Source organism: Musca domestica, unplaced genomic scaffold (genome assembly GCF_030504385.1).
Source record: "Musca domestica strain aabys unplaced genomic scaffold, Musca_domestica.polishedcontigs.V.1.1 11, whole genome shotgun sequence".
NCBI classification, from domain to species: Eukaryota; Metazoa; Arthropoda; class Insecta; order Diptera; family Muscidae; genus Musca; species Musca domestica.
Window position 1 is genome coordinate 16,255,627 of NW_026712133.1, and position 14,555 is coordinate 16,270,181.

Consider the following 14,555-nt stretch of genomic DNA (forward strand, 5'->3'; position numbering starts at 1 on the left):
TCTCGTTGCAACGTCACCAAACTCTTGATGTTCTCAGCTTTGATATATTTTTACAGTTGTGGTGGTTTTTGAGTGGTCAACCTTTGTGTGCTTCTGAGAACATAAATGAACCTTCCTTTTGCAACTAAAAAAAGAGTTACAGAATTAATGAATGAAGGAAGAAAACACATGAAAGGAGCACAGGAAATGAAAAGACAAATCTTTTTAATACATTAAATTCGGTCGGATGTGCAAAATGCAGGTTATTTGGAATGATTTTGGCCATTTGGTACTCAATTACCCGAAATCGGTTAACCGATATATATGGGAGTTCCATCCAAATCTGATCCGATATTGATAAAATTTGGCAGATGTATTTCTGGACTGTATCTGATATCTGCTACCAAACCTCATTCTTGCGGGGTGCATATTACGAATGTGTGGGACTTAAACGCCAAATCGGATGAATAATATATATGGGAGCTATAGCTATAATTTTCCAATTTCCTCTAAATTCGGTCGGAAGTACCAAAATGTAGGTCATTTGGACTTATATTGGTCATTTGAACTTATATTGGCCAATAAACCCGGAATCGGTTGAAGATATATATGGGAGCTATATATAAATTTGAACCGATTCTCATCAATTTTAATAGGGTTCGTCCTTGAGCCATAAAGAATTGCTTGGAAAATTTCATCTCAATCGTATAATAAATGCGACATGTATTTTGTTCACAGGAATACATGGACAGACGGACGGGCGGACAGACGGATTGACATACATAAATCGACTCAGAAAGTGATTCTATGAAGATGCCCAAAAGTAACTATGGGTCTATCTCGCTTCCTTCTCCATGTTACAAATGCACAAAGACATAATACCCTTACCACTATGTGGTGTAGGTTATAAAAATTCTTATAGTTCTTAAAATATCACCCTTTAGAACATATCACTCATTTTTATACTCCACTACACTACACCTGGAAATATTGGTCCTAGACTAACATCGTGACATATCGATCCTCCTATGTGGCCGAACTGAGACGATCTAGCTATGTGAGTCCGTACTTCCATGTTAACTTGTAATCACGCCACAGGACGCAATTATGATCATGGAGTCCGGATCAGAATTATAGCTTATTGTTTTTGTCGATTATCGCAAACAATCTCAAGAAATGAACCGAAAACTGACGTTTTTCCTGAATTGTGCAGTAACCCTACAGGTCACAATTACAGTTCATTCGAGGTTAGAGTTTTCGAACAAGGCAAAAGCCAACCATTTTAGATGGCCATTGGATAACATTTAGAGGTGAAAATTATAATGCCGAAAATCAAAAACCACAAGCACGACAGAGGGTGTAAATATGGGGCTATCTGACATTATTACAAGAATGAACTGGACCACAAATATATACACTGGTGGCCAAAACTAAAGCCACTGAAATTACAAGGAGAATGAATGCCCTGTAACGTTTTCAAAAATTAAGAAAATGAGAAAGTTTTTCTTGTTTTAAATTAGGTACTTTATTCACTTTTTAAAAACCTAAAACATAAAACCAAAATTCATTTTTATATAAAAAATAATGTTTGGTAAAGTCAATTAACCCGAATTTGGCTTGGACAAAACAAAAGCAACTCTATTGTACAATCATATAACCGCTGCAATTTCAGTTGTTTTTACTGTGATATTTATCGCTTTTTGCTTCCTTCGACAATTTCGCTTGTTATAAATCCTTTTTGAGAAGTTTTTTACAACAGTATGTGTTTTTCTTTTCGTTTTTTTAAGTACTGCCCAAAAAAAATTTTAAAAATGGTTAGAAGCAAATACAGTACCTGAATAAAACAGCAAATTATCAGTGACTATCAAAACAACATATCACAGAAAATGATTTCCTAGAAATATTTCATAAATATTTATGTGATTTCAAAATTATTTCTGTATACTAAGTCGGTTTTTTGAAACTCGATTAGTAATAACAGTCCATAACGGATGAAGGCCGTGAAGAGCTTCAGCCCGTACTGATCCACAAATTGTGAGAGAAATAAATGAAGGACTCAAGCCGCAGTGTTGCAAAGGTACAGTGAAGCATGAGGGAGGGTCAAAAATGGTGTGGCGCTGTTTTTCTTTCTATGGACTTGGGCCTATCCATAAAATAAAGGAAGTTGTGGATCGGTTTGTTTACAAAGATGTGTTGGACATCACGTTGTTCCCTAACGCTGAATAAAACATTCGGCTCATTTGGGTGTTTCAGCATGACAATGATCCCAAACTTGCATAAAAACTTGTCAAATATTGGTTGCGGGAGTCAAAAATCGATGTTTTGTCATGGCCGGCACAATCACCTGACCTAAACTCCATAGAAAACCTTTGGAGTATCGTGGATAGGAAGATCAAGCGAGATTCGGAAACAAATAAGCACAACATTTTCTAAAGAATCGGGGTGCCTGGGAAAGCATACCCAAGGATCAAATCGAGCGTGTTATAGATTCAATGCCCCGTAGGTGTGCAGCTGCTATCAAAAATAATTATGCTCTCGACAACTAGCCAAAATTTAATTATTTTAAAATAAAAAATCAAAAGTTGCTTTAGTTTTGACCAAGCCAAAATTGGGTCATTTTAGTTTTCTACATATTGTTTTTCGTTTAAAATTATTTTTGTATTTTTATTTTTAGTTTCTTAAAAGTGAATTAAACCCCTCATTTAAAACTGGAAAAATAATTACGATTTGTTTATTTTTGTAAAAGTTACAGGACATTTATTGTCTTTGCGATTTAAGTTGCTTTAGTTTTGGCCACCAGTGTATAAACTAGCAAGTGCCGGCTACATCGTCAGGGTATAGTCTTCCTTAAAATTTTAGATTCGTTTCAACAGTTCGAGATAGGCCTTTTTAGTACTCAAAATGCACAATTTGTTCAGTTTGATACAATTTTTTTTCAAAACTTCATATATCGTACCAAATTTTCAGACTTTCATGGTTTCTTTATGTTATTTTAGTTTCGGAAAGAAAAATAGGAAAACGTTTATCCTTTACACCAAAATGTCTTCAAAACAATTCATTTTGAAGTTTGCCGGTGAGGATATTGGTAAAATCATTGGACAATGGAGATACATCTAATTTTTCTGTAGAAAACTATTTCAACATCTCCACTTGTAAACCCAATAAACCAATAACAGTAAAGCAAATATCAAATTTCAGATCTGTCACATCACCCAATACCAAATTTAGTAACATTTAATACACATATACAACACAATCAAAATAACTACCATTTAGTACTTTTCGTATAATTTTAGTACTCATTTGCAAACCCGTTTCATATCATAATCCTAGACACCAGAGTTATCGCGATGTAAAATTTTACGGTTTCAATTATATCCCTTCCTCCAATACCAAATTTAGGAGTATTTAGTGTTTTTCGTACAAATATAGGATGCATTTCCAAACCACCGCCAAATCTCAAACACAGATACCTCCAATAATCTAAATATCAAATTTTAGATTTTTATCTCTATCCCTTTAACAAAGAACAAACTTTCTTACAATTATAGTACACATTTTCGAAACCACCTCCATATCTCAATTCCAGATACCAACAGAGACCTTAATATCGAATTTCAGAATTTTAGCTTTATACTTTCACCTAATACCAAATATAGCACACATTTGCAATTATAGTACACATTTGCAAAAGCACCACCATTTAGTCCGTTTCTTATGATTTAATACTCATTTGTAATATGGTTCCATATCTCAATCCTAGACACCAACAGTTATCGCAATATAAAATTTCACGCTTTCAGCTCTACCCCTCCACCCAATGTCAAATTTAATTAAATTTAGTACATTTCGAACAACTATAGCACGCAAATTTCAGAACTCTATCTTTATCCACAAAATACACAATTTAGTACCACTCAGCACTTTTCGAACAATTATAGTACGCATTTTCAGAACAATCTCCATATCTCAACCCCAGATACAACAATGATCTCAATATCAAATTTCAGGATTTCAGCTCTTTAATTTCGCCCCATTACGAAATCTAGTACCATTTAGTGCAATTATGGTACACATATCAAAAACCACCTCCTTCTCAGGACCACAGATACCAACAAACCACTACCAAATCTCAAAAACAGATACCATCGGTAATCTAAAAAACAAATTCCAGAATTGTGTCTCTATCCCTTCACCCAATACCAAATAGAGTACCATTCAGTATTTTTCGTACCATTATAATACACATTTCCGAAACCACTTCCATATTTCCATTTTACAAGTTTAGTAGCACTTTAGGTATAGGGGGGAGCTTCCCAACATGTTTCACTTTATTTCAATCATTCTCCATAAATGTTTATACCCTACACCACATAGTAGAAAGGGTATTAGGTTTTTGTACATTTGTTTGCAACATGGAGCAGGATTCGAGATAGACAAGTAGCTATCGTTAGAGCACTCCAGCATTTAAATGTGAATAAATCTTTTGTGTTTCGTACCATCGTTCGTTACCGTGATACTGTTAGCGTAGCCCGACGTCAAGGAAGTGGACGGAAGAAAGCATCAACATCATCAGAAGTGGTTCGAAAAAAAGTAGAAAAAAGCCGAAAAATGGCTCGTGGGCTGAACATATCGAAATACAGAGAGAAAATATACTCAAAAGAGCCAAAGAGTTGCTTCGCTTGGCCGAAAGTGGTGAACTGCCGAATCTGTTTCTCTTCGATGAGGCCACCAGCCATACTGATGGTGTGGGCCGCCATTACAGCCGATGGTCGTTCTCCGCTCGTATTAATCGACCGTGGCAGCAGAATAAATGCCGAATATTATCGCGAAACATATTCTGGAGGGTATATTTAAGCCTTGGGCACACAAACATTTTGGCCGCAGGCCTTGGACATTCCAACAGGACAGTTTGTACACAAACAATATGATCGTGTTTACTTGTCAAAGAAGTCAGCTGAAAATGTGCACCTTCGGTTGGCCACCAGAACTCAAGCGCCGGCCATGGTGATGGTGTGGGCTGCCATAACAGCCGATGGTCGCTCTCCGCTCGTATTCTAGTGGCATCAGAATTAATGCCGAATATTATCGCGAAAATATCCTGGAGGGCGTATTAAAGCCTTGGGTACGCAAACATTTTGGCCGCAGACCTTGGACATTCCAACAGGACTCAGCACGCGCCATCCAAGAATTGTTACAAAATGAGGTTCCTCTCTTCATTTCCAGCGCACAATGGCTACCAAAATCCCCTGATACCAATCCGTTGGACTATTGTGTCTGGAGTATTTTGGAAAGCAAATACCAAAGTGTCGATTACCTCAAGCAAGCGCTTCACCGGGAATGGGCCAAAATGCCGCATAGCAACATTCGGGGAGCGTGTGACGGTTTCATTGGCCGTTTGAAGGCCATAATTCATGCCAAAAGTGACAAATTCGAACAAATCTAAACATATTCTAAAATTTTATGCTATTTCCGACATTTCAATAAAATTAAAAAAAAAAATAAAATTATGGCGTTTGACTTTCTTGCAATTTTTTTTATCTCACCCTGTACTTAAAATAAATTTTTTTGTTACGGGAGCTCTATTGAATGTGCAGGTGGTGTAGGGTATCATTTAGTCGGTCCCGCCCGACTTTTGACTTTTCCTTACTGGTTCTTATTAAACCGTTGTTTTATCATCTTTGTAGTTATCTGCATTGTCATTTCTATTCTCTGTCCCCATAGATACACAGCAAGACAACGGCGGCGAGAAAGACAAGACGTGGGAAAGAGAGAATCACTTTACGATGCATTTTCAAATAATTGCATTTTTTGTTATTATTTTTTATGGGATTGTCGTGGATTGGCAATTTTTGTTGCATCTGCAAGCTACCGAAGATTATGAATGCGTTTAAGGTGCGTAGCCATAGACAAGAGAGGCTGAACACTTTCTTTTTGTTGTCAGTCTTCTTGTTCGCTTACGGTGTGGTTAGCGGTCGTATGTAACTTACTTTGTGATTCGGCTTTTTTGGTATGCAGCTATTCTGTGCCTGATGGTTAACGTAGACTATGTGGCGTCATTATTTCGCCTTATTCTGACTTGTCTTAGCCACCGTGTCTGGTGTGTCGTCTCATTTTCTAATCTGCATAGGCCAGTATTTAAGCAATTATTTATAGGTGAGTTGATTAGAATTTCTTGTTGTTTGGAAGAAGATTCATTGGGTTATGGTGGTAGATAGTTTTCCCCTGTGTCTTTTTTTTTCTTCAAATAATCGTTTAGTTATCTGATTCTGTTGTTGTTGTTGTTGTTGTGTTTCTATGTGGAATTTTAAGAAAAGAAACTACATTTAAAACTTTGCCTTGTCTTTCTTTTTTTAATTACAGATAATGAAGGTTGCTTGCTTTGCGTTTTTCTTTTTGTTTGAGTAAATGATTCTTTTTTTGAAAATGCCACTAATTTCTCTTTATGAGAGAAAAACTAAAATTGGATCAATTACACATAGATATTTCAAATAGTACGAATAGACCATTCCGCACTACCGTTGGCCAGCTAAGCGGCAAAGGAGAATCGCCGATGAATGAACATCGGTTGTCTGTGTGTGTGTCTGCAAAGTTTGTTTCTTAAGTCTTTTGTTTTAGTTGCTTAGTTTTGGTTCAACTGTTGTCTCTTGTGACCACAGCTGGAGTTGCCAGTACCGTTATAAAGAATTTAAAAACTATTCTTATGAAGAGTTCATCGCGACTGCTGACATTGCGTTCACAACAACAATAAGAGAAATTATTTTGTTAATGTTTTTTCCGTAGCAAATGATATCTATCATTATCGTGGGCATCATCAGCGAATTGTTGTTGGTGATCATTACTTTATTTCATTTTAATTTTCGTTTGCCAATTCATTAACGTTGACTTTAATTTTTTGCAAGAGAAAGAGATCGGTTGTTTTTTTTTTTCTTTATTGGAAATATGAGTAAAATGTTCAAATTAGTTCACAAAGATCCAGAAAAAACTCCCAGATTTCTTAAAAAAATCAACAGTTACAAATTACAGCTTTCAGAATTTGTATACCATCAATGATATGGCTAGAGAGGGTATATATCATTTGATACGGCCAAACCGTGTCTAATCGAAATAACGGTTTTAGACCCTAGGTCCCTTTGGACCAAATCCGTTTCAGGACATTTGGAGTAGATCAAGCGATGTTCATTCGTCCGTCCGTCTGTTTGGCTGGTGCGCTTGAAGGAAATATCCGATTTAATCCAGAATTGGTGCATCGTAATATTATTGGCAAACTTAGATCGAGTTCGGAGATGGGCAATATCAGTCCACTTCTTCTTGTACCTCCCTCACAAAATGTCAACATTCTCAAAGAAAATAATTTACTGCACTGAAAGAGAAAGGATAATCCGATTTTGCTCCAACTTTGCAAATCCTAACATTTGCATCAATGTTATGCCACAAAGGATCAAAATGTTGAATAATTATAACTCTTATAAAATGTGATGCATGTGTCCGATTGTCTTCAAACTACACGCATCACAATATTTTTACTAAACCAAGGTCTGATGGGAAGATGGAATATATCGGCGCACTCCTTCTGGTACCTCCCCCACAAAGGGTCAAAGTTTTGAATATCCATGAAACTCATAAAACGCAAAGTTAACATCCGATTCCATTCAGACTTCGTACATCTCAATATTTCCATCAACACAAGACATGTTATAAAGATGGTAGAGATCGAACCATTTCTTCTGGTACCTCCCCCACAAAGGGTTCAAGGTTTTCGAAAAACAAAACACTCAAAGGAAGAGAAATATGCATCTAACTCTCTTCAAATTTCACACATCCAAATATTTTTGGCCAATTTGCGAAGCAAGTCGGCGACTCTTTACAACTTGATATGAGTGTGTGATTTAGCGAAATTAATGATTTCGCATGAAATTGGATTTAAATGTTCGATTTTCTTGTAATTTTGACCATACCAATATTTTTACCTGTATAAGATGAAGTATGAAAATGCATATGCATATTACCGCATTTTCTAAAACTCTGCAAATATCTCATAATAAGTATAGGAAGTAGTCGATGTAGTCCATATCTGACACGTTGTAATATTTATATCAGTCAGAAATGAATTGGTTAATATTGGCCAACTTGTTCGGAACCAACCCTTAATGGGGGAGGTTTGAATAATTATAACTCAAGACTGGGGGTATACATCTGTCGGCAACACCGACTGATACTATTTTACTTCTTAAACATGTTTTCAAAAACCCTCCTATCTATAATTGTGGACTTTTAATGTAGGTCCAAGTTTCTCCATCAAATTTCAAAGTTCTATCCTAATTACGCCATAATTTATACATTTTTTTAAATTTTATTGAATGAAAGCAAAATTTGTCGGAAATAGCATCAAATTTTAAAATAAGCTTAGATTTGTTCGAATTGGTCACCTTTGGCACGAATTATGGCCTTCAAACGGACAATAAAACCGTCACACGCTGCCCGAATGGTGCTCTGCGGTATTTTGGCCCTTTCCCGGTGAAGCGCTTGCTTGAGGTGATCGACACTTTGGTATTTTTTAGTGCCAACCTTGCTTTCCAAAATACTCCAACGGGTTGGTATCCGGAGATTTTGGTGGCCATTATGCGCTGGAAATGAAGCGAGAAACCTCATTTTGTAACCATTTCTTGGTTGGTGCGTGCTGAGTGCGATGGTACTGAGTCCTGTTGGAATGTCCAAGGTCTGCGGCCAAAATGTTTCCGTGCCCAAGGCTTTAATACACCTTCCAGAATATTTTCGCGATAATATTCGGCATTTATTCTGATACCACGGTCGATATTTCCAAGAACTTTAAAACTTTATTAGATTGAGCTTTGTTTCACATATCGATAGACCGATTTCTCGAGCATACTTTTCATTGCGGAGGCTTGAGTTCAAATGGTGTCGCCAAATATATTTTTACAGTTAGTAATTTTTCCCACGTTTCTAATATTGTTCGCAGTTTGGAAGCTCAATTCTCGAGAATCGTGCGCCGTTGATGTAATTTATTTTTCTAGAAATTGTGCAAGACACAATGCCCCTTATTTTAGGCAAGTACTTTCGAGTTTTGTAGGTTAACTATTCTTCCCCAAATGGATGTCCAGATGGATGGGTCATTTCTTAATTCTTTTGAAATAATTGTAAGAGGAGGAATCTTTTTTTAAAATTTAATTATTTTTATAACCATTGGCAGGTTGAGGTTAGCGTTCGTTTTTTTATAAATAATTTTGAAATCAATTTTTTTGGATTTTTTTTTTTTTTTTTTTTGAATACTTTCAAAGAGCAGCAACTCAATTCTTGTTCTCTGTGAAATGAAAACTTTCAAAGGGGAATGGAATTAAAGGAAATAACATTCTTTAATACATTCAAACAATCAAAATGTTGACAGCACTATCGCCATCGCTAGCTTGCCGAAAAAAATCTTAAATTACGGCAATTATAAGTATTTTACTTTTGCCAAATTTTGTCGATTACAAAAAAAAATAGTTGATTTGGTTCAAGGATGCTCAGGTACAAGGTAGTCGACAACTGCTTCACTCGGATACATTTGGCCCATTGTGTTCATACTAAGAAGAATATAGTTGTTGGTGATAAGAAGATACCGAAACGAGAAAGAGAAGAAAGGGTGTAAAGAGATACTAGCAAGTGCCCGCTGTTTCGTCAGCGAACAGTCCGCGCTAAGATTTAAGATTCGCGCTAACAGTTCATGTTAGGTCTTTTAAGTACTCGAAATGTACAATTTGTTCAGTTTGACAAACATTTTTAATAAACACATCATACATCGTTCTAAATTGTCCGACTTTCAAGGGTTTATATATTGCTCAAATCTACCATTTTATAGTTTACCGAGGATGATATTAGTAAAACCATTGCACAATGGACCCACATTCAGTTTTCCTGTCCAATTTCAACGTCTCCATATGTAAGCCCTGGAAAGCAACATTGACCTGAATATAAAATTTCAGGCTTTCACCCAATACCAAGTTTAGTACAATGTAGTACTTTTCGCACAACTATAGTACAAATTTCCAAAACCACCAACATATCTCAATCCTAAATACTAACAAAGACCGCATAATCAAATTTGAATAATATATTCCAGCCTATAACTTCACCCAATACCAAATTTAGTACTTTTCTGACACTTAAAGTACACATTTCCAAACCATCACCAAATTTCAAACACAGATACCATCTGTAATCTAAATATCAAAATTCAGAATTGTATCTCTATCCCATCACCCAACACCAAATATAGTACCATTCAGTACTTTTCGTACAATTATTGTCATTTCCGAAATCACCTCCATATATCCAGGCTACACATGAACAGCGTCCCCAATACCAAATGTCAGATTCCGTTAACCCAAAACCAAATTGTACCAAATATACCAAATTATAAATTACTTTTCGTTCACTTGTAGTACACATTTCCAAAACAACCAACAAACCTACCACCAGCAGGGACCCCAATACAAATTACTAAAATTCCAGTTTCGTCCGTTCACCCTAAAACCAAACAGTTCCAAATATAGTACCATTTTGTACAGTTTGCACACTTAGTACACATTTCCGAAACCACCATCATCTATCAAACTTACTCATATTCTCATACCAAATTTCAAGCTTTCTATTCTCTATCGTACAAATAATACCAAATGGTATCATTTTAGAAGTTAAGTACATTTTTAGAACCTTTCGTAACCTTAGAGTTCGTATTTTATTTAAAGATAAAAGATCACTAGGTGAACGTATTTGTTTGCGAATTAAATGAAAGTTTGTCACTTTTTCATCTGAAAAGGATAATAATAAAAATTGCAATGATCCATTGTATAAAATTTATTTTGAACTGCTCTCGGTTCTTCTTTTTTTTTCATCCTATAGACTAATGGGCAAAACTAATGGAGGTAGCTCAGTTTCTCCGGCTGAATTGCTAAACTAATAGACTATTAACTACTCCAAACTAAGGAATCTATTGACTTCAATTTTTATACCCCCACCAAAGTATGGAGGGTATATTAAGATTGTCATTCCGTTAGTAACACCTCGAAATATATATCATGTCTGCAGGACTTTGGGTATTGAAAATGGGCCATGTAGGTCCACGTTTTGGTATAGCCCCCATATAACGATACCTCTCGATATTCGGTATTTTGATGATTTTAGCGACGCTATTCACCAGAATTGTTTCAAATTTGGTATTTGGTATTTCGTAATGGATTCTACACCCTAAGACAAAAAATTGTCTGTGCCATATAACGGCACCTCCAGATATTCAGTATTTTGTTCATTTTAGCGAAATTATTCACCGGAATTAGTATTTGATGTTCGTAATGGATGCTACAGCCTATGACAGAAAATTGTCTGTGCAGGTCCACGTCTTCGTATAGCCCCCATATAACGGTACCTTCCGATATTCGGTATTTTGATGATTTTAGCGACATTATTCACTGGAATCGTTTCAAATTTGGTATTTGAAGTTCGTAATGGATGCTACAGCCTAAGACAGCAAATTGTTTGCGCAGCTTCACGTCTTCGTATAGCCCCCATATAACGGTACCTCAAGATATTCGGTATTTTGATGATTTTAGCTACATTATTCACCGATTTTTTTAGGTTACATATGCAGGTACATGTAGTCATATAGACCCTAATATAATAACTACATTCTGTATTTCTAAGATTTTAACAGAATTTTTAATGGATTTTATTGATTTGAGAATTGCCAAATTCGTTCCAAAGCTTACAGCTTTTTTACTTGTTAAATGACATTTTGTGTCCAGCAACTGTTTTCACTTTATACCTTTTGAATAATTTACACCCATAAACACAGAAATTGAGTTATTGACAGTAATTATAATAAAAACAGAAAGTTGTTAATAAATTAAATTTATTTTTTTTTCTTTACATTGAATGTATTTCATTTCAATATCGTATTGTTAGTTTTGTTTTTTTATTTAATAATAATTGGTATGTATAGTTAATAAACACGTATTACAGTCTTAGGAAACATACATATACATATTGAAGTCAATTCGTCAATGCATAAAATCATTGTAAACACATAACATACGTATGTAAGCTACGTAAATAAATGATAATAAAGATAGCCTAAAATAATAGAAAAATAATAAATGAAAATTGAACATAAAAATATACATTTGAATAGTAACAAATATAGATAAGCTAAAATCAGATTTCCTTTAAAACAGACAATAATAATGATAATAATTTTGACAGTCTTACAAAAAACATAAATCATTTAAATATCATCATCAAGTTAAAATCATAATAGTAATACATTAAATATAAGAAAGTGAATTTAATTTAAAATTCATCTTCATTTTCGAACAGAGCTATAATACGTCTATGCTCGGCCTCATTGTCGAGGTCGTTGTCATCCGTGGCAGCTGCTGTTGGCACATTGTCTGCTTTGGTATTGTGCTGCAGAGCATTGTGTATCTCGAGGGCATCTAGAGTTTCGAATAGGAGATTACAGGTGGGACAACGGGCACAGGGATTGATGAGGGCTCCGCTGTTACCGCTGCTCATGGGGTTTGGCGTTTTTCGAGTATTTTGTAGAAGCTCCAAGAGTGGCGAAACATGAGCTCTTCGAGTTCGTGTTGTGGTAGTCGTGGTCGTTGTTGTCTCTAACAGATCTTGACGTACCGCTATAAGTGGAAGACTATCAATAACAGGACTACTACTGTTACCCATCATCATGTGGGTAGGCGGAGGAGTTTGTGTTTTAGCTGCATTTTGCAATTTTTCCAAAAATGCCATGCGTTCTGGATTCTCAATTGGCGATTTGGCAGTTAGGGCATTATTAAAAGTCGTAGTAGCCAAACGGGCAATGGGCTTTTTTAATTTCATTTCAGATCGCTCAATTTCATGTAAAATATTATTGCTTATGTTAATCGGTGTTTGGCGGACAGTTGTTGGCGGCGCCGCCGTTCCGCTCGTCAAGATCGACGCATCATCTTGTAAAAATGATGAACCAAAAACTGTTTTATTTACCCTTTGATTTGTATTTTTGTTCGTTGCATTTGCCACGACATGTAGAATATTATTGCTGGCATTAATGGGATTGGCTCGAAACACAGTGGTCTGTGCATTATTTGCCTCTACTCTATCAATTTTATTGTTATCTATTTGTTTTGGATTTGCATCGGAGCTTTCGCCAGCACCCGTTGTAACCTCTCTACTTGGCAGCAAATCTGGCAATGTGGTATCAATTAAATTCTCCTTGAGCCATTCACATGTCTTGCGTATAGAAAATATCATACGCCGTATGAATTCGTGTGGTGAAATCTCTTTGCAACGTTTTATATACATCAGGTTTTTGATTTCTTCAAAGAATTCAGTGAACTTGTAATCTACACACGTTTTCAAATGTTCCTGTATGGTCTCTTCAAACATAAAACGTCTCGAACAGTATTTACATTTGTGTTCCTTGCATGTAGATTCAATGTTCATGCTTATCAGATCTTTCAGTTCATCCAAATCCATAATGTCATCTTCTTCGAATATTTTCTCTTTGTAGGAGAATATATTTGTATTTTTGTGACTGCTTGGATCACCGTTACCACTGTCACCATTCGATTCAGGTTCGTCATATTCATCACTGGAACCATTACGAGGATAATCATCCTCATAGTTTTGTTTTTTCCTACCATACCCGCTACTGCCGGCCGTATCAAATGATGCCGATTTCATTAGGTTATGTTTTTTATGTCTAGCCCTATTTGCTGAGGTACCTTGTCCACCAAATCCTACTGTACCTTTGCCCGTTATATTGTCGTACATATCGGGATTCTCATAAAGCTCACACAGATAGACAAGACAACTTTTCGTTTGATTCGTTAGGATTCTAGCCATATTACTGTTGTCCGTCGTGGTGGTTATGAGTCTCTTGTTCACCTTATTTTGATCTTTATAAAAGCAATTTGTTGTCCTGTCTTCATCCGCTGTATTATTGAATTGCATTGGTCGTCCAGATATTGATATTGCATTTTCCTCTGTTAGTTCGTTATTATGAGAGGATGGGGGACCCAGTATCTTATTGATTTCATCTTCAATATTCCACTTCGCTTTACCCTTAACAATATCTTTGTATTCTTTTACAGCCATAAAATTTAGTCGCATTTCTATCGCTTTTTCTCGAAATGTAAAGGCATGTTTCAAATATGAAATACACAGAGCACAAATATGTTGCGGCAGTCCATCATCCCGGAAGATCTAGGAAAATTAGAAAAAAAAAGAAAGGAATGGGTATAAGAAAGACATGTAAAATGGGTTTAAAAAGATGACAAAGAGAAAAATATGATATAGTGATGACTTTTTAATAATTTAAGTACCATTTTATTTTCAAAATATTTCCTAACAATTTTAAGTCGAAAATATTTTATTTTGGCAAGAGAAAATTGTGCGACTTATGTATTGCTACGCATCCAAGGCTCAATCACGTGCGAAAGACAATAAATTTCTGGTGATAACGGTGGCTTAATGACCAATACAATAAGTTCTGAGTTATGAATGATCAAAGGAATATGTTTGGT

The 14,555-nt window shown here is 35.7% G+C and overlaps 1 protein-coding gene across 2 annotated transcripts in view; it reads right to left on the minus strand.

The window, feature by feature from the left end:
* Positions 1-11,870: 11,870 nt before the first annotated feature.
* Positions 11,871-14,555, minus strand: part of LOC101889307 (uncharacterized) — an 87,985-nt gene continuing 85,300 nt past the window's right edge. For both annotated transcript variants that reach the window (XM_059131791.1, XM_005184743.4), the window contains exon 2: positions 11,871-14,235. In XM_059131791.1, coding sequence (XP_058987774.1) covers positions 12,325-14,142 — 1,818 coding nt within the window. In that variant the 5' untranslated portion in view covers positions 14,143-14,235 and the 3' untranslated portion in view covers positions 11,871-12,324. The remainder of the gene's footprint in view (positions 14,236-14,555) is intronic.